Genomic DNA, 24,807 nt, shown 5'->3' on the forward strand with positions numbered 1-24,807 from the left:
ACTGTCTGAGACAGCGTGAGGTGTGAGCTATGAATCAGCTGCTCCTTTGCCTGGCTTTGGGCTGGGCCTAAAGTATTGTTTTTCTCTGTATTAGGAAGTTAGATGCAGAAGGAAAGTTAGGCTTTTCCATTTTGAATAGGGCCTGAGTTCTGAGAGTTTAAAATGATCATGACTTGTCCTTCTTAGCAATTAAAAAAGTAAACACTGCCATCTCCTGTTCTTAACAAATTCTAAAATGGAGGGGAAATGACAGAAGAATTCCAGCCTGAATATCCATCCCCTACAGCTTTTGAAAGGTTATAAGAACTGCTTTAATACGGGAGAAATTTAAGTTGCAGTAAAAGTTTCCTCTGTCTCTGCATTTGAAGTGTTCTTCTCAACATCTTTGGCCAATTAGAGCAAAAAGTATAGTGTGACAGACAGATGTAAAAAGGGTCAATTCCCCTCCTTGAATTGATCAATGAAAGAGAAATGGTGGGACTTTCTGAATTACCCTTGCTCACCATCTTGTTTGCTCTCTGGTGATTGGCCTCAGGAAGCCCTGGGAAAGAGTAAACAAGATTATTGTTGTGTACAATAAGCAGAAACTACATTAAAAACAGAACTGATTTACCAAAGTTGTTTTAAAATGTTTGGAAAAGAAAATTGTTAAGTACAAGAAGCAGAAACTATGTTAAAAACAGAACTCCCCTTCTGTAAGAAATTACAGTAGTGATAATCATACCGTAAAAGGCTTTAGTCTCTTAATTTGCTTTAGTGTTTTTAAAATTTATATTGCTTTTTTCCTTTGAATGTTCATGTGGGGTTCAGGAGAAGAGCCTTTTCTGTCATTGCTCCTGCCCTCTGGAACATCATGTCCTCCCCCTGCCCCCGCTAGAAATGAGATATGCACCCACCTTTTTAAGCCTTCTAAAAGGGCCTGAAATGGAAGACTCTGCCAAGAGGCCTGGGGCCCCCAATGACTGCATGTTATTCTGGAAGTGGTTAATGGACTAAGATGAGAACCCACCCAGTGTGTATTTTGCTCCCTTCCTTCCCATCTGTGGCAATTTTTAAATCAAATTCAATGTTATTATTCATTGTTTTAATGTTTTATATGGATGTTTTATTGATTGAAAACTGCCTAGAATCACCTCAAGATAAGATAGGTGGCATAAAAGCTTAATAACTAAATAAATAACATGTGAGAATCCCCACAACTTTGGACTGGAAGAGAAGGTGATTGGCCAAAAATCACACAGTAAAAGTCATAGCCATTTGGATATAGGCCTCTCCAGTCTGAATCTCATGCAACATTGGCTTAGGTCAGGATATAACAATATAGAAATAATAGGAATATAAATCTGCTATGTAGAGAAAAAAACTTACTGAAAGAAGGCAGTGATAATCCACTTCCATACTGTCATTAAGAAAACCCATGTTTTCTGAACTGGACTGACAGCATCACTATTTGTTGATAATGAATGGATTCTCAAAAATAGTTTAAATGAATTAACATAATAATTTCTGTTGGAGTTAATTTGGCATTTTTCTTATCCAAGTACTGTTATATTTTATTATCTATTCTAAATTGACAGTTCTTCAAACATAACCCAATACTGAGCTTGCAACTTGAAATGCAAATACTGACATGCAATTCCATATTCTGCCCATGTACATTTTACATTACTATGTCTCTAATCTTGCTTGCAGAAATCTTGGATAAGCAAAGAAATGGATAAGGAGAAATAAAAGGAACATTATTTGAATGATCAGAGACCAAATTTATTCTTTATAACAGGAATAATGTATAACCTGTCACTGTTTCGGTTTAAATGTGCCTTTTAAGTGCAGTACTCATTTAATGACTTAGATAAAATACACTTTAAAAAAAGCTATATCAAAATAGATGCCTCCTTGAACTTGAATGGCATACTTGGTGGAACTTAACTGCATTTAAAGCTACTTCCTCCTGAAATAACCAGATTAGATTTTTTTAAAAAACCCACACAACTGAAAGTAACTTTGCATCATTAATTATAATTCAATAAATAAATCATGGTTGTCTGAGATTTTTGAGTGCACTAAGCCATTAACTATTACTCATAATCTATAATGGCTGCCATAAACAAGCCAATTTTATTATGGATTAATTCGAACTTTTCCAACATGGGATCTTCCAGATGTTTCAGACTCCAGCTATCAGAATTCCCTGCAGAACTGTCAGGTGGCATGGATAAAGGCCACACCGATGAAAAACTTGAAGTCCCAAACAGATTTTAAGGTACCGCATTAGAGTTTTGTTTAAAATTATTTATTTTATGAAACTATAATTTATTTTCAGATGAATAGGCACACTAGAAGAAAGCAAGGACAAATCCACTTTCAAATTGTTCTTAAATTCAACTACAATATATAGCCCAATCTGAGTAGCCTTCGGAAGTGAGCTTAAAGAGACAACCTTTTAAATACAGTATGTACAAAGCCACGTGAAATCTGTGCAGTGACAACTGTATCCATGTGGATTCTACTTCATAGGATTATTTAGAAGGATAAATCTATGAGTATTACTTAAATAAAAGTTTGGGACAAATTTGGTAATAAATATTGAAAGATAGCAAAAAATAGCATAATCAGTGACAAACAGAAGAATTTACCATTATGAACTTTGCTGCATGGATGCTTCATCTTAGCAATATAAACATGATTCAGCTGAAGTATCATGATTTTCTACTTAATTCAGTAAGTAAGATGTAAATGAATATCTAGGCCTTCATTAAAATAAATATCTCCATATACATCTATATTTTCTGAGAAAAAAAATCTCTGCATGTTCAATAGAACTTACACCTTAGCAACATGATATAATAATAATAATAATAATAATAATAATAATAATAATAATAATAATAATAATAATTTTATTTGTATACCGCCCTTCTCCCGAAGGACTCAGGGCGGTGAACAGGGCAAACATATAAAAATACAAGAAGACAAACATTAAAACATACATGTAGCTAGAAAAGTCCCAGATAAATGTATATAGAATTATAGTCTTAAACTGCTTAAATTTTGATAGATTGTTGCTTGTGTAAATATGTACATACACATATCCATATCTATCTTGCTATGAGTGTTAATAGCTGGGATGGTATGCACTCACATATGAACATACGAGAATTTAGTGAATCAATACAACCATTTTTTTTCTATTTGTGTATATGCACACACACACACACACACAGAGAGAGAGAGAGAGAGAGAGAGAGAGAGAGAGAGAGAGAGAGAGAGAGAGAGAGAGAGAGAGAGAGAGAGAGAGAGTCTCTATATATTCACCAAATTCAAAACATCTATTTCTCTACAATATATAACTATTAGAAGAAACTGGAATAGCCTGCAGTCATAACATACCTTGATGTTTTTAACTTTTCTCTTCTGCTGTTTCTCAGATACCAGTCCTGGATGTTAGATGGAGAGAAAGCAAAAAAAGCATGCATGTTCATGTGGGAAAAAAATCTGACTCTGTCAAGACTGATGGCAACCATTAAAGGGCAGAAAAAGGAAACTTATTTGCTGCTGAGAAGTGCAATGCCTTTTCTGGCAAATCTTTCCTGCCAAATATACTTGGCACTGAATCCTGGCTGCTCTCTCTTCTTGAATTCAACAACTGCTCAGGGTGAAAATGTCAAATCTTTCCCAGATGCTTTGCAGTGGTATTAAGCCTGGTCATGTTCAACTCTTTTGTCCTGTGAGTTTTGTTCTTTTGCTTTCACTTGGCTTCAATTGTACGGAATTCTCAGATTAAGATTTAACAGCTGGTTTCTGTTAAGGGAATGCAGGCTGATATGAGAAAGCAGGAAAAGATGCTGGAATCCAACAGCCTGGAAAATCAGGGGGGATGGGGGTACGTTGATCCTTTAAGAGCCTCGGCTCTGTTCTGCAGTATGTTGCTGTGTTAAATGCAGCAGGCTCTTTAAATATAAAACATTAACTGATGGATTGCAAGCTCCGATTTGGTTAACTGATGGACTGCGTGCTGCATAGATTCCACCCCATCTTTATACAAACACATACACATCTTTCATCACTAGATTCTCTCATTCTCTCTCTCTCTCTCTCTCAGTGTGTGTCTGTGTGTGTGTATGTGTGTGTGTGTGTGTGAGAGAGAGAGAGAGGGAGGAAGGGCTTTGTTTCTATTGGCTGATTCTTGCCTTCCCACCCACATCTATTCCACATCACCTTGGTGTCTCCCTAAATAAAACCAGCCCTCCTTATCGCAGCAAGGAAATCAAGCAATAGAGTTGCAATGGATTTTAAATAAACACTTCCCTCCTCCCCCTGTCATTGCCAGGCTGCTGAGAAGCACGCAGGAGGCTACTGAAACTGCTACTGAAACGCACACACATAGCTATCTTGCCTGCTTTCTGACTCTACTGCTTCTTTCATCCCATGAGTGAGGGCTGGAGTACACAAGAAGCTGGCTGCAGTCAGAGGATAGAATTGGTATCTTTATGACCAATTCTTTCTCCATGGATTTGAAGGACAGCACCAGTGAGGGAAGTCTAGGGAGCCTTCAGCCTTCCAGCCTCCAGATTTTTGCTAACACCTCAACCCTACATGGAATCCGCCATATCTTTGTTTATGGACCTATGACTGTGCGGCGGGCTCTATGGGCTCTAGTGTTTGTAGCTTCCCTGGGCCTCCTCTTGGTAGAGAGCTCTGAGCGAGTGATTTACTACTTTTCTTATCAGCATATTACCAAGGTGGATGGGCTGGTTGCTAACAGCTTGGTCTTTCCAGCTGTCACCATCTGCAACTTTAATGGGTTCCGCTTCTCCCGTCTCACCACCAATGATCTGTACCATGCTGGTGACCTTCTAGCTTTGCTGGATGTGAATTTACAAATCCTTCATCCCCATCTTGCTGACCCAACAGTCCTAGCCATATTGCAAGAGAAAACCAACTTCCAGCACCATCGAGCCAAGGTCTTCAGCATGAGTGAGTTCCTAGGGCGTGTGGGCCATGACATGAAGGAGATGCTGTTGTACTGCAAGTTCCGGGGGCAGGAGTGCAGCCACAAGAATTTTACAACTGTGAGTACAAGGAACAGATTTATCCTCTTATTACCTTAATAATGGTTAGTTACAATGGGATGTACCTAGAACTGGTAATTATTTTTATCCTGGCTTCTCTTGGTGAGATAGCAGTTTTGAACTGAAATATGCTTGCTATCATTGTGGCAAATTTGGGAGATTTAAAATGGGAAGTCGACTCAAATTAAGGAATTAAGGACTGTATCTTGAGAGATTTTAACTAGCTCTAGTTATTGGCCTGTTCAGACCCTAGATGAAAGGAATGACAATATTCAATTACACTTTGATTTCCTCAAGGAAATTAGCTTATTTTGCTGTTGAATGATGATTGGCAGCAAAGCAGTATTCAAATAATACAGGAAATTCTGGTTGATATGGTTAATATATACCCCACTGGTTGACAATGACTTACAACCTAGATCCTTGTATTCCTTTCTCCCTTGGTAACAATTATTTCCCATTTCATATGAAGTTTTTTCCAGATCTCTACACAAGATTCTGTAAATGGATAGTTTGGGGACAATGTTTCTTGGTAGTAATTTAGTGTTGGTGACCTACCTCTGATTTGTGGTTTAGAAGAAGTGTAGTTTTATGAGCATTAGGGAGTGAAATATGGAGCCTGTTCCATGCTAAATATACTCACCTGTTCTATTTCATTTCTTCTAAATGTTGAGTAGTGGGCAACAAGATGAAGATGTAGATGGTAGGATTTGTATTGTTTAAGTTCTCATTGGCCATATGTATTCATCATTTCATAATTGCAGCATCAATTGTTGACTTTCAAATATGTGAATGAAGTATGAGAATAAATATAAAATTTTAATATCTTGATTACTACAACATAGTAAATACAATATTTTTCAGTTGACTTGCTTCATACATCATCCCCAGCAAACCTCGAAGTAATGGTGGAACTAAATAATGCATAAACGTAGAAATTAAGTAGATCTAGGCCTGGAACTAAAAAAGGAAGTGACTTGTTTCATAGCTATGGCTAGTTGCCAGGATCAGGATCAGAAAAACAAGATGACTATTTTTAGGCGACAAAAAAGAGAAAAGAAAAAAGAAGAAAGGTACTCTTTACCCAATTTATGTCATCCAAATTTCCAAACTGATCCCAACACATACAAAAGGACAATAGATTAGAGAAATGTTTTCTATACTAATTATTTTGTCCACTGGCTTTCTTGGAGAAGTTAAATAAGTGAAGGTGACGGGCAGTGAATGTTGGAATAAACTTTAATTTCTTTTTTTGCTCAGACTCATAAAAGTCACCAAGAGTTGAAAAAAATGTAGTAAATTTCTTTATTTACCAATCGGTTGTTTTCATGGCAGGGGTCAGATTAAGACATTGGACAGAAAGAAAGTGGTTTTTCCCAGAGAAAGCTTTGTCTTAATTACATCATACATTAAGGGAATGTTAACGGTTTGAGCCTTAATTAATAACAGTACAGAATTTAGAATATATATACAGTAAAGGTATTTCATATGTATCAACTTGTTATAACATGCAAAACAGGAGTCCATTATTAGAAGGTTGAGACAGAAAACAGTTTGCTTTGATAAAGCTAGTAGGACCAACACTTTAAAAAGCTTTATTCTCTCATATAGACTTCCTCTATTCATCCACTCTTGCTCTTCTTGGTACAGTATATGAAGCACATTGCCTCTGTCTGCTGCGAAGCAACCCAACTAAGTTGCATAGTTCAGCTAGATTCAGATTTAGACTTTTTGATGTAATTTAGACTTTCCACCATAGTACCTGGCTTTGGAATCAATTATGTGATTTTTTAAAAATAAACATAGGCATTGATGACAATGGATGTTTTGTTATGGAAAGAGGATATTATATTTTTCTGATATTTGGAAATTCACTGTTATGATCTAGACAGGATTGTAGCTATATGTTAAGAGCAAGCTATCAGGATGAAAACTTTGGGTTACTGTCATATTAATTGACAAGACAATATTTAAGGGACCCTTACTGAAGAATAATATTCCAAATTTATATAAAATAATAAATTCTATATTGTGATCTAGAAATGGAAAGTTTATTGTCATATGTATATATTATCAGAAGTGAAATTTTCAATATTCTTAACCATGTCTACCTTAAAAACATACAAAACAAAAATAATGTGGAGGAATTGGGTGCATTTTCTTGAAAACTGCAGAGTGAGAAAAAGTTGGGGAGAAATACATGTTTTGATGTTTTCCCACAAAAACATGATAGCAAATATATAGGGCCTAGCTGGATAAAACATTTTGGGTTGCTTTCAGTGAATAAAAGTTGCCACCAGGAAAGGAAACTTTAGGGAAAGATCTGTTGTTCAGTAGTTCATTTCCAGGTGTCATCAAATACATCCTCACATAAGAGGATTGAATGTAAGATTTTAAATAACAAATATCGGATAAAATAACGGACATTACCAAGTTGGTTAGATAAAATGGTAACGCAACATGAGTTAGCTTTATCAATATTTCTTCTTTCCTACAATTTGCCATTTATTTGGATAAGATGTTTATTTATAGGGTTGTACCAGATAATTTTGTTCTACTTCAAGGCATCTCCTGAATCCTGACCATCATAACAATCTCACCATGGTGGGACTGGCATGTTCCACCTAGGCAGGCAGAGGAGGCATGCTGTGGATCCTGTCAGTCAAGGCTGGGAGGGTCCAGGTTCTCTGCTGTGACTCCTGTTCTTGGAATATCTTGCCCCTGTCCCGAGATGAGATCTGCTCCTGCCCCCACCCCCACCCCTGGCCTTCCGCAAGAGCCTGAAGACCTGGCTCTGCCAATTGACTTGTGGCCCCAACAGGGGATTATCACACTAGAGGCGGTTGATAAGCTAATAGAAAATGCCACCTCCCTCTCCTGTGCATCTTGCTCCCTGCTTCTCCATTGTTAATTATGTTTTGTATTTTTATTGTTATTAGAAATATATATTTTCCAGGCTTTTATTGCTTATAATATTGTAAATTGTCTAAACTCATGTATGGTGAGACAGGCAGCAAACAAACAAATAAAATTTGATTTCTATGTGGAAGATAGAATCACTTTGCTTTGAACTGAAATGTTAAAGTGAACCAGTCTGATTTTACCAGGTTTTTTTTTTTCAGTCCAGTGGAAAGGAATTACTACTGTAGGTTTCAGAATCTCACTTTAGCATCTGGACTGAAGCAGAGCAATAGCTCCAATCAGATGCTTCAAAGGGGAAAGCCACTTCAGTTTGATGCTCTGCTTTGGAGATATGCTTTAATTGAAACTTTGATTGGGTTGAAGTACTCTTTTGAAGTTTGCACAGCTTTAATGATTACTAAAACATTTGAAAGCTTTTTGTTCCTGATATTTGTAAAGCCATGTGATATATGTTTTGGAGAAGGAGCAAGTTCGTTCTTACTCTATTGGGCTACGATGATGATAACTGAATAAGAGAAAAGGATAGTCCTGCCTCCAAAGGCTTTTGAATAATTTTAGATATTGTTGATATTAAAAGAGGCAAAATGATAGAGGATAAATATACATTTGTCTTTTTTAAAAACATGCTTAATTTGAGGCTTCATTTCAGTTATATATGAATAAGACAGGATATTTCAGAGGAACTTTGGCATTAGTTTCCTAGCCAGTGCCTATAAAAGAAAGCAGAAATAAAATTAAAAAAAAATTCAAAACCTTTACTTAGAGGTATTTAGCCAAACCTTTATTTTCTGATCTTGAGTCAGAATATTTTTTCAAACTGTATCTGCTCTCAAACATTACATTGATTTTTAGTTCGTTTGTTGATTATTTGATCCCAGTTCTGCTCTTAATCCAAACATATTAACCATATCTGATTTAGCCCTAATAGGGAACAGCATATCTACTCTTCTGAGTCTTGGTGATGATTATTGGTAGAAGAAAAGCTAACAAGGATGCTGTAATTAATTTCTTGAAAGAGTTGTTGATGGGGACACAAATGGCAAAAAAATATTAGCCATTTTGAATTATATTTACACTGTTTATTTATGAACATTATTTCAGGCTTGAATCTCCATTATTATGTATCCAAAAAGCCAAGAACAATTTCAGATATGCCATTATAAATGCTAGAATATAAAATATACTTCAGTTGAAGAACCTTAAGTAAAAAATAACTTTCTTGAGATACGCGTATGAAGAGCTCTCAAAAATCTAATTTTGTTCAACCTCAAATACAGTGGTATACAAAATTATTTTAATCGCTATAATTAATGCAATTATCAACCCTTTCTTTTAAAAATATAACCTTGATTCTTCCGAATCAGTGCAGCAGGCCAAATTTGATTTATTTATGCAAAGCTATTTGAAATTATTATAGTATTTAAATTACCAAAAATAAAAGGCAGTTTAATTTACACCAGGTCTCCAGGTTTCCAACACATGCAAATTGGCTGCTTTAACATATAAGATAAAGCGCTATTGTGTTGGAATCAACACTTGTAAGACTATTCCACAAGAGCTGACATGCCCTGTTTATGTATATCTCTCTATTTATGTGCTGAAATATTGCTTGAAGTGACAGGCTAGATAAGCCCTGAGCAATTGTATCAAGGAGTAGGAGTAGGAAACTGATGAGACAGATATAGTGGGTGGCCTGCTTTTCAGTGTTGTGAATATATTTAATTTATTGGAAAGCTTCTTGGATTTTTATTGTGAAGGTAGTATTTTTATGGTTCCCCTCTCATTTTGTTTTCTTTCTTTCCAATGTGCACATTTTTGTCACTTACTTGAAAATGTACTATATTTTATCTGGCACATTAGTCAGTGACCCTAATGAAGAATTAAATTACTATGAACATAAACAATTAAAACTTATTTAATCTTTGTCTTGTTGAATGAATGTGCTCTGCACTCAACTCAGTTATAGATTCTGAAAAGTTTTCTCCCATAACCTTTTATTTCTTTTCAATAAAGATTCAACTGAAGATGTTTTACTAGGAACAAAAGCACAATTCATTTAAAATAAATGTTTATGAGTTTTACCACTTTGATCATCTGTATGAATACTCCATCTCTGTAGCTTTGTATGCAAATTAACATTAATGTGCTATAAAAGCAAAAAACGGAAAGCCACTTTGATAAGTTATGTCAATAAACTCAATTTTTCAATTTCAATGCCAACCTTCCACTGATTCTAACATTCCATTTTTTTATAATAGCCAGATCTGAATAGTTTTAGCCACTGTGTAAGACTGTGAAATCTAATAATGGATGATATACTACCTCTGAATGGGGAAAATCATTTTAGTTATCTACTTCTTATATATTACTAAAAAGCTCAGATCTTTGAATAATGTTAATTACAAAACAAAAAGAATATTGAATATAAAACAAAGAAATGTAGTAGCAAGTTTACAGAATTAGATTCTTTTTCCTAATACAGTATGTTTCCTTAAAAGACACAGAACTAGTAGTTAATTAAAAAAAACATTGTCAATCCAAATTTCAGATTCAGGGCAAGGTTATAAGTTATTTATTTAATGTAAAGGATTGAGATACTATAGCTTCATTTTGCCAAGAAGTCATATGATCAATAAATGAAGCCATTTGTGGTGTCTGCTAGGAGAGTTCAAATGAAGACTGGCTGAAGCAGACATAGCTTAAGTGGCTATTAACTATCAGTGAATGCTGATAGAGTGCTCATGCAGTTTCCGTGAATAACAAATGAATCTGTGCCCATAAAATAACAAAGATGAATTGCACATGAATAAACATGAGTGTGGTTAGAAGTTGCCATTCTCCTGAGCATATTACATACTGTTTTCTTGCAGCTTTGCACACAGCAGTACCAAGGAGTAAAAGCACCATCTCCAGGAAATTCTGCACAAATCAAAAGTGCAATTGCATTAACAATATTCAGAACCAGATTCGTGAAGTAGGGCTTGCATTGTACAACTTTTTACTGCCTTCTCTCCTAAGTATGCAATGGAGCTGAAATATATTTTGAAAAACTCTCCTGTGCTTATAAAAACTTTCTACTTAACAAATCTGCAAATTGAGTTTTATACATGTCTGTATTTTAAGTGTGTTTTATAGTTAGAGCAGCAAAGATTGAATACATCAAGTTGGATGTTCCAGTTTACTCAAACATAGAATTAAGAGTCGAAGCAGGTGTGAAGTTAATAATGTGATTTGATTATGCATACTTTTTTTCACTAAATAGCAATCTTGGAGTCACCTAGCCTAGTTTATATCCCTTCTACTTGGAAACATTCCTCTAGCTGGAAACAATAGCTGGAGGGTGTAGCAAGAATGAGATTTCCATGTCTTAGATCTGATTTAGAATGGGTTTCCCATAGCAAATTCTCAGGCACTAAACTTGTGATTAATGACATGTCCCTGAATAGCTTGGTGGCAACTAACATGAACCAATCACATGGCAAAAAGTATCTTGTTTGTAGAAGTCAGCCAATAGCTGTATTTTCAGAAATAAGAGACCAAGCCATCTTTGTATTCATGTTCCAAAAATCTTGTTTAATATGAGATCTGCAATCTCTCTCAGAAATTAATACATTTACCATATAATTCCCATCTCAAAACTGCCCTCTAAACTGCAGACCTTATGATTAGGCTTTGTATTGCAATCAGCATCATAAAATGCTTCCATAACCAAGGGACAGTAATAGTGTGAAGTGGTGAAAATTGATAGGGCATTCCTTTGGGAAGCAAAGAAATAAGTTGGCTGTTAAAAAAATGAGGTGTCCAAAGTTTGCAACTGGGATATAGGAAATAGGCTTTAGATGTAATGGAAATACAGGAGAAGATAACAGGATGAAATAAAAGAGATTCTGTCCAGAGAAAGTGGTGTGTGTAAAGAATGTGCAAAGAAATAGGATTTGGGACTTTCTGAAGTTAGGGAGGAGGTCATTCTAAGGAAAAAGAAATAAATGTTTGAAAAAAATATATATAAAATTTTGGAAATGTGGGTGTAAAACTATGCAGACCCTAGGGACTCTGCTTGATGCAAACAGACTTGACCCAAAGAGATAAAGACTAGTGAAAAGAAAAGTGCTTAGTATGATTTAGTAAAGCAACCTGAAGAGATAAAAAAGATATAAAAATGAAAAGCAAGATAAATTACTCAGGAGTATTGAGAAAGGAAGCAAAATTTGAAAGTTAAAAGATTACTTGTGAGTCAGAGAGTTTAAGAAGACAGAAGAATAGAAGAGACAAAGATCCCAACTAGCAATGGGTGTCAGAAGGACTTTTTTCTTATGAGGAACAAGACAAGTTATATGCCCATTGATATGTTTGCCTACAGCTTGGGTTCAAGGGAAATGGCTCAGTCGGCAAATTTCAGTAGTGAAGGGGATCACCTAGTGTGCCAGCTAGAAAGATGACTGAAGTCAAGCAAGTGACAGTGTGTGTGTGATGGCTTGGTTTACCATTCATTCTGCCATTTAATTAATTAATTGATATAGATGCTTATCTCAAACAATGACTCTGAGGGGCTATGCCTCAATTGAGCTCTTTGAGCTCTCGGGCCCAGGCTGAGGAGAAATTTTTAATTGGGGTTTTAAGTGTACAGGGTCAATTTAATATTTTTTAATTTGGTTTTTTAACTTTTGTATGGTGGATTTTTTTTTAAATTCCCTGTAAACCGCCCTGAGTCCTCAGGGAAAGGGCGGTATATAAATGTAACTAAATAAAATAAATAAATAAATAAATTTCCTTGCCTTCTTATTGAAGAATCTTCTGAATGGGATGCTTATTCACATATTACATTATCAGAAATCTTACTTTATTGCATTTGTAAGGCTTTACCTGCATCCTGATGAACATAAATACACCCTCAGCAGGCCTCTGCCAGCACAAGTACTATGAACTTGTCTTAATGGGATGAGATGGTTCCTCAAGTAAGCATCTATGCCACAGTAGGCTTTAAAAGTCATAACCAACACCTTGAATTGTACACAACAGCAATCTGGCAGCCAGTTTGTGAAGCAGTGGTGTAACATGGGTCATTCTATGGGCCCCAAAGACTGCTCATGCTTGTGCACTTTGTACCATTTGAAGCTTCTGAACACACTTCAAGCGTAGCCCTATGTAAACCACGTTGCAATAATCCAGACAAGAGATGACTAGGGCTTGAGTGTCTGTATGTAGGGACTCCTGATCCAGGGAAGGCCACAGCTGGTGTACAAACAGAAATTGTGCTGTGATCCAGATCTGGAAGTTCCATGTACCCAAAGCCATTCAGTCTTGCCAGGTTTTAGCCATTATTTCCTTTAAGCCTTAATATGGATTTTGGATCAGATTATTTGTAACTTTTCTCCATTGATTAATATATCTATTTCAATGTTCACAAAAGGAAAAAAAATAGTTCAGAAGCAAAAGGGTAATTTTTAGGCTGCAAGAACCTATGGAAATTGGTGTTCCCTTGGAATTAATCTTTGGGAGAAATACATTGGTGGTTGATTTTACTGGAACCTTCAAGGTAGTGCCAGGGCCCAGAGTGGCAAGCTACTATTTTTGTTACATCTTCCCTTTTTCCCCTCTTTCTCTCTGCTTGGCTAGGACAAACCACACAATAAATGTTTACTATTTTCTTGCTGACTACTTTTGAAAGTCATATGTGTTTTGAACAGATCTACAAGAGTCACGAAAATGGGAATACCTCTTTTAATTTTTTTTCTACTATTATAATTTGTATATAAGAAGAATGCATTTAAAATTTTATGTTCATTAGTTAAAAAACTTCAGTCAGACTTGTACCTATCAATTAGTAACATATTCAAATAGTGGTTGACGTTACAGCTCAAGTTTTAAGGCAGATTTTAGACTCTGATGTTATGTTTAACTGTTGTTGTTGTTGTTAGCTGCAAAGTCGTGTCCAACCCATCACGACCCTATGGACAACGTTCCTTCAGGCCTTTCTGTCCTCTACCATCTTCTGGAGTCCATTTAAGCTCACGCCTACTGCTTCAGTGACTCCATCCAGCCACCTCATTCTCTGTCATCCCCTTCTTCTATTGCCCTCAATCTTTCCCAGCATTAGGCTCTTCTCCAGTGAGTCCTTTCTTCTCATTAGGTGGCCAAAGGATTTGAGTTTTAGCTTCACGATCTGGCCTTCTAAAGAGCAGTCAGGGTTGATCTCCTCTAGGACTGATCGGTTTGATTGCCTTGCAGTCCAAGGGACTTGCAGAGTCTTCTCCAGCACCACAGTTCAAAGGCCTCAATTCTTTGTCGCTCAGCCTTTTTTATGGTCCAGCTTTCACTGCCATACATTGCAACTGGGAAGACCATAGCCTTGACTATACACACTTTTGTTGGCAGGGTGATGTCTCTGCTTTTTAGTGTGCTGTCTAGATTTGCCATTGCTTTCCTCCCGAGGAGCAAGTGTCTTTTAATTTCTTGGCTACAGTCCCCATCTGCAGTGATCTTAGAGCCCAGGAAAATAAAATCTGTCACTACCTCCATTTCTTCCCCATCTATTTTTATTTATTTTATTTATTTTAATCCCATTTATATCCCGCCCTTCTCCGAAGACTCAGGGCGGCTTACAATTTAAGCACAAACCAATGTGCTTAGCAATATTTGCCAGGAATTGAGAGGGCCGGATGCCATGATCTTGGTTTTCTTAATGTTAAGTTTCAACCCAAGTTTTGCACTCTCCTTCTTTTTTTTATTAAAAAGTTTTACAAAAACAAAGTTTTACAATATATCCCCAAATCCCCCCCACCCCAAACCCGCCAACTCCCCCCCCACTTCCCAGAGCTAAATACAGGATTATAGTTATAATAATCATATTCTAAATAAAAATTATGCAAATATACAATAAACCAAATTCATAATGTGCTTTAACTCCCCTTTAACATAACTAAAACAAAGTACCAATAACAATATCCCACTAAAATCTACTCATAAGCTAAATGGAACTTTTTAGTCCCATATTTGTTCTGAATATAATCTATCCATCTCCTCCAAACTGAAATATATCTTTCCTGTGAATGATCTTTCAAATAAGCAGAAATCTTAGACATTTCTGCAAGATTCGAAACTTTAAACACCCATTCTTCTATAGTAGGCAAACTATCCTTCTTCCAATATTGTCCCACCAGTAACCGTGCTGCTGTTATCAAATTCAACATCAAATTAGTTTCTTTAACATCACAATCTACAACAATACCCAATAAAAACAATTGTGGAGAAAACTTTATCTTTCTCTTAAAAATCTTTTGAATGTTCCACCAAATTTTGATCCAAAAAGCTTTTATATTTCTACAAGTCCACCACATATGAAAATAGGTGGCTTCTAAACTACCACATCTCCAACATTTAGACTGTAAATTAGGATACATATTAGACAACTTCTTGGGATCCAGATGCCATCTATAAAACATTTTATAAAAATTTTCTCTTAAGTTTTGGGCCTGAGTAAATTTAACATTTCTGACCCAAATTATCTTCCAAGTGTCCAACGAAATTGGTTCCTGAATATTTTGTGCCCACTTTATCATACAGTCTTTTACCAATTCTGTTTCCAAATCCAATTCAATTAAAGCATTATATATCCTCTTTATATGTGCACAATTTAAATCTCTAATTTAGTCCCCCATTAACTATAATTTGTGCAGTTTGTTGTTGATATATAACTTTAATAGCATGTAAAAAACCTTCTCCAAAATTCATCTCCTCAACAACTTTCAATAAAAATTGCCAATTCAATTGGTCAAAGGCTTTCTCTGCATCCAAAAATATCAATGCTGCGGAGACTTGGTTGTTCTTATCCAAGTATTCAAGCAAGTTTACAATTTGTCTTACGTTATATTTCATATACCTTCCAGATATAAATCCCGATTGATCACTATGAATCATTTGTTTCAAAACTTGCATTAATCTATTAGCCAATACTTTAGCAAAAATCTTATAATCTGTATTTAAAAGCGATATAGGTCTATAATTTTTAGGTTGAGTAAGGTCTTGATCCTCCTTTGGAATCAATGATACAAAAGCTGTCCTCCATGACAGCTCCAGTCTGAATTTCATTAAACAAAATCTTTAAGGGTTCAATCATTTCAGGCAACAACTTTTTATAGTAAATTGCTGTTAATCCATCTGTTCCCGGAGCCTTGCCCAATTTCAACTGTTTAATAGCTAAAGAAATTTCTTCTGATGTAATTGGGCAATTCATCTCAAGTTGTTGTTCTTTTGAGAGTCTCGGAAAATGAGCTCCCTGTAAATACTTGTCTATATCTAAAGCTTTAGAATATAATTTCGAGTAAAAATCTAAAAAACTCCTCTTAATCAAATTTTGTTGGTAGACTTCTTTCCCTTTATATTCATTCTATTTTATCTATAGTACGTGATTTCTGTTTCTTCCTTAATTGATAAGCCAACCATCTACCAGGCTTATTAGCGTTGCAAAAAGTATTGTGTTTAGCATAGCGCAAATTAATTGCTATTTGATCAGCCAGTAGCATATTAAATTGTTCTTTCAATAAATGTATTGAGATCCTTAAATTATTATCCAATGGATTCAAAATAAGCTTTTTCTCCTTAGCTTTAATCTCTTCCTCGATATCTAAACGTTTTTGCATTTGCTTACGTCTGTAAGCATTATTCATATAAATCAAAACCCCTCTCATATAAGCTTTACTAGCATCCCAAACCATTTCCATCGAGGTACCTTTATGCATATTTGTAACAAAAATTCTTTCATATGTTCTCTACATTTCTGCAAGAACAAGTCATTTGTAAATAAGTTCTCATTCAACCTCCAGGATCTTCTACTAGCATCTTCAGTAAAAAAACTCCAACCAAACAGGACTATGGTCAGACATTGTCCTAGGAAGAAAAAACCGAAGAAAAAAGATCAGTAGTAATCAAAATAAAGTCAATCCTGGAGAAAGATTTATGTCTATCCGAAAAAAAGTAAAATCTCTGTCTCTCATATTCCTTTCCCGCCATACATCTCTTAATTCCAAATCTTCCTTCAAATCAAAAAAAGCTTTAGGCAATTTTGAATTTAAAAAGTTTTTAGAGGATCCCTTCTTGTCTTCAGATGGCACCAAAACTCCATTCCAGTCCCCCATCATAATAACAGATTTATAATCCAGTTCGATTAGTCTCTGATGTAAAAATTTAAAGAATTTTTGCTGTTGTGGATTTGGAGCATATAATCCGATAAGTAGAACTTTCTTTCCTTGTAGTATTAATTCAATACTAACATATCTCCCTTGTTTATCCAATTCAATCAATCTTGCCGAAAATTCTTTTCTTAAATAAATAACCACTCCAGCCTTCTTGTCAGGAGCAAAGGATGCAAAATGTGTTCCCAATCGGGAATTAATCAGATACTTTTGGTCTTTTAATGCAATATGTGTCTCTTGTAAACAAACAATGTCATTTTATGTTGTTTCAGATAAAAAAATACTTTCTTTCTTTTCTGTGGTGAAAAGAAACAACACCGCAACAAAAGGCTCTTTAGTTCTTCTTAACCTTCTGCCATTAGAGTGGTATCATCTGCATATCTTAGGTTGTTGATATTTCTTTCGGCAATCTTAATTCCAACTTTTGATTCATCTAGCCCTGCCTTTCTCATGATGTGCTCTGCATATAAGTTAAATAGGCAGGGCAACAGTATACAGCCTTGCCAGACTCCTTTCCCAATTTTGAACCAATGAGTGGTTCCGTGTCCAGTTCTCACTGTTGCTTCTTGGCCCACATATAGGTTTCTCAAGAGAATGTTTAACTGTACAGTGACTTATTAGAGGCATTTGGAGCAATAACCATATCCTATCAAGCCTAATTTACCTTGTATGATTGCTTTGAGGGTAAGAATGGGTCAGTCCCAAGTTTCTTGGAAGAAAGGCAGAGTACAAACCTGATGAATACAAATTGGATTCAGTTTATGGTAATATGAAATTAACAATCTGCCAGCAGAACCTGAATTTATTAAGAGGTTGACATGGTTCATTCTAAACTTTCCTTATGGTGCTATATGCCAAAATAATGATGTTGTAGATGCAAGAAATGGTTGTGGTGGTTTTTGTAAAGATCTCCTGGAGATGAAATCTTGGTATTGTACTGGAAAAGGAAGTATATGTTGTTAATAGGCTGAGATAAGGATGAAATTATTGTCTGTTTTCTGGGTCAATCCTGCCTGCAGAATTGACTGAGGAGTAGAGCTGGTTCTTATGAATATTTTATAGTCACTATTCCTGGCAGCAGTAGCAACAAATGTAGCTTGTCCTTGAAGGTGTCAATCTGAAGGACAGGTGCTATTTGCACGTGAGTCGTAAGGTGTGGACTGCCATCTCTTAATGGAATATAAGGAGAAAATATAGTTATGATTTGTAGGCTAGTTTTACACAACCTTTTTAACGAGTCATTTGAAGAACTAAGTTAATCCATTTCATTATGAATGTTTGTATTGTGTGAATCCAGCCCGTTTGGATGCAATGAGAGTTGAGGAAGAGCCAAATGAAAGATATCTAAGAATAGGCAGGTCAGTCCATCTGCTGAGAGGTTTGGGAAAAAGCCTTTCAAAGATATTCTACCTTAAGAAATCATTATTATTGAAGTTGGGAAACTCCTTTTACATTTTTCAACTGTTTATTTTTACCCCAAGTTAGTATTAAATATGTCTTGTTCTTATATCCTTAATTTTGGCAGTTATGTCGGGCTGACAATACAATAGGTTAGGTTATGCAAAAAATAGAAAACAGGTTAAATCAGCAATGAAATAAGCATGAACTTAGTGATTGGTTTGGTATAATATAATTTATCATTTATATATTATCAAAATGAAAGCCTATGCTCCCCTAAGTCCGCAGGAGGCCACCATGGTCCAGATAGTCAGGTGTGAGTCCCTCCTCCTGAGATGTGGCCCTAGAGCTCAGTTGGGCTTGCTGCCGTATTACCTACGGCAGCACCTGCGGCCGGCATCAACTTCCCTCCGTCCAGTGCGCTCCCACAGAGAGGGCCTCCTCAGGGTGCCTCCGATCAGAGAATGTTGACTGGTGGCCCCCAGGGGGAGGGCCTTCTCTGTGGGCGCGCCAGATCTGTGGAACCGCTTGCTGGTTGAGCTCCGAATGGCCCCCGACCTTCGCTCCTTCCGGCGGGATCTAAAAACTTACTTATTTGAGCAATCTGACCTGGTTTGATGGGTTTGGGGTTGGGTTTCTAACATGGTTTTAATTATTGTATATATCGGGCATAATTATTTAATTGTTTTTTAACTTTTGTACTTTGTTTTTTAATATTTATTGCCCTGTACACCGCCCTGAGTCCTTCGGGAGAAGGGCGGTATAAAAATTTAATAAATATAAATATAAATATATAAGGTTATTTAACCATAATGGGAAAAGCAGCATGAGGGATACCTATGATTGTTCAGTTTTATAGAGATACTCATTATGATGGGCAATTCAAGATCCAAATTTTCCTTGCTTTTTGATGGTGGTTTTTTTGCCTTTATAACAGATTGGCCCTACTTTTCCCTTTATGTAAAAGACACTTTTCAATAAACGACCATATTCTATAAAATAGGAACAGCCTTGTCTCCACAAAATGCCTAACTGGCTTGATGAGGGAACTGAAATCAATCCATAGCAAACCCAGTCATGCTCAGGATTTACTAACTCCACATAGTCTGTTGTCTCATGGGAATAGCTGAACTCATTTCATTGACCCTTTTTGCACTTCTAATCTTCTAAGCAAAAAGAATTGGAGAAAAAGGTAGCTGATAAAGTAAGCGTCTCTATTAATGTACTCAGTGCTTTTTTTGTAAAAGAAAAAGGTGCTGGAACTCACACATGTCATACAACCCACCTTGCCTACCCTACAAGGTTCCATCCAAAAAAGGTGCCAGAACTCCGTTCTGAGCGTTCTATGAGAAAAAAAGCCCTGAATGTACTCACTATCAAGGCCTGGCAGCACTTGGCTGGAATGGGTAAATTGTACCTATTATTGCTGGTATTATTACCTATTTAGCCAATGAGGGAAAGGACTTTGTGCTGCCAGAACCACCAGTAAGAAAAATGACTGGATTAGTGGTTTCCTGAAAAGTGTGTTGTGGGAAAGAGGCATAATCATCCTATTACTGATGCTTAAAGATCACATCCAGTGTAAATAATAATGCATGTATCATAAAACAACTTAGAGATAGCATAGTATAGTGTCTAAAAAATTGGGTCATAAAATAGTGGGGGTCCAGTTCAGATATCTGCAACTAGATGACTAAAAAAAAAGCTCTTATTCTCTCACCCTCAACTACCTCTCTGTCTGCAAAATAAAGATAATGGCAGTCACTTATCCTTCAGGGATACTCAGAGCATATTATGCATATGAACCTCTTCAACATGTAAAATTTCAGTGACAGTATTACACATATAAATTTGGCTGCAGTATAAAGAGAGTTTATTTAAGCATTAGCTTTCAGCCTTGCTTAAGCACATAGGTGGCCTCGTCTGTTCTCAAAAAGTTAAATATGAACAGACCTGATTATATTTGGATGGAAGACCACCAGGATTACCAGGATATATAGCTAGACTGCGGTTAAAAGAACATATTGAAAGAAAAGAATGGTTAATCACTTTTGTATTTTGCCAAGGAATGTACATGAATAAGTCCATGAGTTCCTTTGAAGGGAACATAACAAAAAGACTATGTTAATCCTATGTTGTTATTGTTGTCATTGTTAATTATGTGGTTTATTTGCTGCCTCAGTAATTCACAGACTTTAGGCAGTTCATAGATATAAAATAGCAGTAAGTATAAAATACATTTGAAAATGTCAGTTATAAAGTACAACAAGTAATATCAAGCAATAAGAAAAATGTGCATACATGCATATGCTGTTTTTTGTTAATAACAATATTTTATTTTCTTCAGATGTTTTTTTCTTTTTTGTAACAGTAATATTTATTGTGTTCTATTCTGAATAGCTGTCTGTATGAATTCATAAAACACACAAAATTTTATTGCCCTCATTTTTCTAAACCTTTCCAGCCCTAAAGTCCCAATTGTGTTTGCAAACAATGAAGCTGAATATCTGGATTTCAGTGGATGATGTTTGTAGTTTCCTCATGGAATTCCTTCCTTCCATCCTTCCTTCCTTCCTTTTTTTTTGTATATATATTTTATTGATTTTTTTAACAAAACATAAATTACTCAATAATTGGTAAACAGTGTGTTGTCTGAGTTACATTTGTAGAACAATCTTTAACAATTAATTTCTATAATCTATATTCCATATGTTAATTTTAGTTGATTTCCTCTTTCCCCAAAGTATCCTTGTTTCCAAACATTAGGTTAATGTAATTCTTATTATTTTGATAAATAACAGTTGAGTATATAGTTTTTACAATATTCCTAAAGAATAATAATCATATTAATATATTTCTTTTCTTATTAGTCATTTTGGTTGCCTTATCATAAATCCTATTATAATACTTATTTCAGGTTATTTCTCCCAGCAAATTCTAAATATTCTTACTAGTGACAACTTTCTCAACAATTAATTATATTTACATTGGCAGATTTAATTCTATTTTTCCCTATAAGCCCTCTCACACGTTTATATTTCTTAAGAAATAGATAAAAGAAAAAAAAGAGAAAAAAAGAGAAACGAAATAGAGAAGGAAAAAAAAGCAAAAGCAATGAGACATAAGAAATACTACTTAAAATATATATCCCTCCAGGGTCTGCTCAGGGTGCCGCCGGTGAGAGATTGCCGGCGGGTGACACCCAGGGATAGGGCCTTCTCAGTGGGAGCGCCTGCCCTCTGGAACCAGCTGCCGGTGGAGCTGAGGACTGCCCCCGACCTCCGATCATTCCGCCGGGGCCTGAAGACCTGGCTCTTTGAGCTCTCAGGCCCAGGCTGAGGAGAAATTTTTTAATTGGGGTTTTAAGTATACAGGGTCAATTTAATATTTTTTAATTTGGTTTTTTAACTTTTGTATGGTGGATTTTTTAATTCCCTGTAAACCGCCCTGAGTCCTCAGGGAATAGGGCGGTATATAAATGTAACTAAAATAAATAAAAAATAAATATATTTATTTCCTCAATTTCTTATTCTTTTTTAATCATAGCTAAGAATATATTTAATCTGTTTAATCTTTAAGCATTCCATTCAATAGATCTAGTCATCTAATCCCTTAACTCTAATTATAAACATTTTTTTATACTTTTCTTAAATTCAGTCACATTTAAGTACCTATTTGTTTTATTTAAGTCATTTCAGCTTTTTTTTCCTTTACAGAAAGAAAAGAAGCATACTATATTAGTTGGAAAGTTCATCCCTCTAAAAGTGGTATATTCCAAAGTTTTTCTATTTCTTTAACTGTATTCAAACAAATGCTTCTTTTTTAAGTATTCTCTCTGATAGGTCCCATCATCTATTTTCTTAGTTTCCATTTTAATCTTTTTTCTCTGCCCAGTGTCTTTCTTAATCAATGTATTTTGCTGAATCAAAGGATTTTTCTGTTTAATCATAGGTGTAGATGAAGAAGATAAATCAGCATTTGCCCACTCCTTTTTATTAGGAATCTTTTTCCTTCATTTTCTCTTCACTTTTCTTGTTATCTTTTGTCTCTCCAATTCTGGTGTTTTTCCTCGTATCTCTGTAGAATATTTTTTCCAGTACTTTTTCATATCCTCAAAGTTGCTTCGAAGTGTTGAGATGTAAGTTATCTTTTCTTCCACTTGAATTGAATCATATTCTTTTGTTTTATAAGGTTCCATCTTTAAGTTTCTATCCTCAGAATTATGTTCAGTCATCTCTGCTATATTTTCCTGAGAATTTTCTTGCAGTCAAATTAAATTGGAAATAAGTTGATTCATACTTTCAAAGTTGTTCTGTATTTCTTTGAAGTTTAAAATCATTGTCCTTTGAAATGGTTGCCACTTATCATATATTTCCTCTTGTGAAGTATTCATTGCCTCAGATTTGTTAGTCTCACTTTATCTATACAGCTGTGTTTATTGAGTTTATTGAGAAGGTCAGAGACAGAAATTTATCCCCAAATAATCCTCGTCCACCAGTAGATGTCAGCATTGGTTCATTTTTCAGATCTTTCTAGTCTTTTCCCTCCCTAAAGGGTAAAATTTGCTGCTTCCAATAGTCAAAAGGTGGGGAAAAAAACCCCTCCTTCATCTCTTGGAGGTCTTTTATTTTTGGAAATTCTCTTGTTCAGGAAAGTAGGTAGGATAGAGAAAATAAATATTCTTACCCAGATTCAAACACGCTGTTTACAATCAGTTTAAAGTAGAGCTTTTGACTTCCATTGTTTGCAGCTTGGGCTAGACTCTGAAGTTAGGCTAGCCTTTCTTCTGTTGGTTTTTGGAGGGCTTCTTCTGGACTGTTTGGGGAGACCGCCATTTCTCCTAGGTCCCTGGGACTTCCTTCCTTCATTGCCACCTCTCCGGGGCAGCTCCTGGCCCATTTAGGGTCCCCAAACAGAAAGAAATTCAGCTGAAGGGTTCGGCATTCTGAATCCCTCAACTGCTTCGCTGCTTAAAAGGAACCGGAAGTCCTCATTGTTTACTACATTAGAATTTGCATGTGTAAGAATTCTTGTTCTTTTTCCCCCCATTTTCCTCATAGTTCCATTCCATGTTTCTTTTTTCAGCTTGCTGTTTTTAAAGAATAGAGATATTACAATGTGACCCTCTGGGAGTCACAATCTATCAAGTAAAAACAAATATTGTCCATAGCTCTGTCTTGATTTCATATAGCGCTAAACACAAATAGTGATTCAATTATAGGTATAGCAAAATATCTAAACAGAATCTTTGAGGAAAACCTAAGTTTAGATTTTACTTTGTATATTTTAGAATTGGAAACTTATAGCCAAGAACTAATTAAGTAATTATTAGCATGTCCGCAGAGTGTTGTACTTAACAGCATCTTGATATTAATGAGTACCTACTGAGTAAATTTTAGCTCATATACTAACTTAAAATTTAAAATGTTTAAACAGTTTTCATTTCCTACTTGTTTTGTACCTAGCAAAGATATAGATCCCTTGTTTTCAGAGATCTAAATTTTTGTTATGTATATCAACTAGATATAACAGTGTCAGTTAAACTATTATCATCAAGTAGTCTGAGTTATCAGTATTTTTTATTAAATAAATACATAGGGAAGGGAAAATGAGAACAATTATAGATAGACCTAGTTAGTGTAGTGATGTTATAAGACTGAATATCAGTGCATTTGAGAAGATATACATTTGAGCTAGCAACTATTATTTTCTGGGTTATATTAGATGTGGGATTCCAGTCTGGGTGCTCACTCTGCACTCACTCTCACTCTTATATCTCTTCCACCCTAACATTCCATCTTCCTCTCTACAAAATAGCAAGCTTGGGGAGGAACATATTATTCTTCTCGGAGGTCTGAACTTACCTAATGCAAAGGGATTTTATAAATTAGATTGAAATTAACTTGTGAGTTATTATTGTCTATTCTTACTGCAGTATAAGAGGGGCAATGTTATTCTAGCCAACTATATTCATGCAAAGAATACATTGTCTATGCTATACAGAGCATACAAGAAGAATACATTGTCTATACTATACACAGCATACAAGATGGCATAAGTAAAAAAGCCAATCTACAAGATGCAATGTAAGCATGGCATTGCTACCTATTGTAGATGATCATATGTATTAACACAGTTGATATGTTATTTGCATCTTTTATTTGCTCTTCCACGTGACATCAAATTTAGCAGTGGTAATTAGCAGATCCAGTTTTGAAAATGAT

General features: G+C 35.5%; 1 protein-coding gene across 1 annotated transcript in view; it reads left to right on the top strand.

Annotated features, from left to right (window-relative positions):
* Window positions 1-4,490: 4,490 nt before the first annotated feature.
* The window catches only part of LOC310648451 (acid-sensing ion channel 2), a gene marked incomplete at both ends in the record, with an annotated part of 625,124 nt that continues 604,807 nt past the window's right edge, over window positions 4,491-24,807 (top strand). The window contains one exon of the mRNA XM_083376288.1: window positions 4,491-5,072. Within this exon, the coding sequence (XP_083232414.1) occupies window positions 4,491-5,072 (582 nt within the window). The remainder of the gene's footprint in view (window positions 5,073-24,807) is intronic.

The sequence above is a fragment of the Vipera ursinii genome, assembly GCF_947247035.1.
Source record: "Vipera ursinii genome assembly, chromosome: Z".
Taxonomy (NCBI): domain Eukaryota; kingdom Metazoa; phylum Chordata; class Lepidosauria; order Squamata; family Viperidae; genus Vipera; species Vipera ursinii.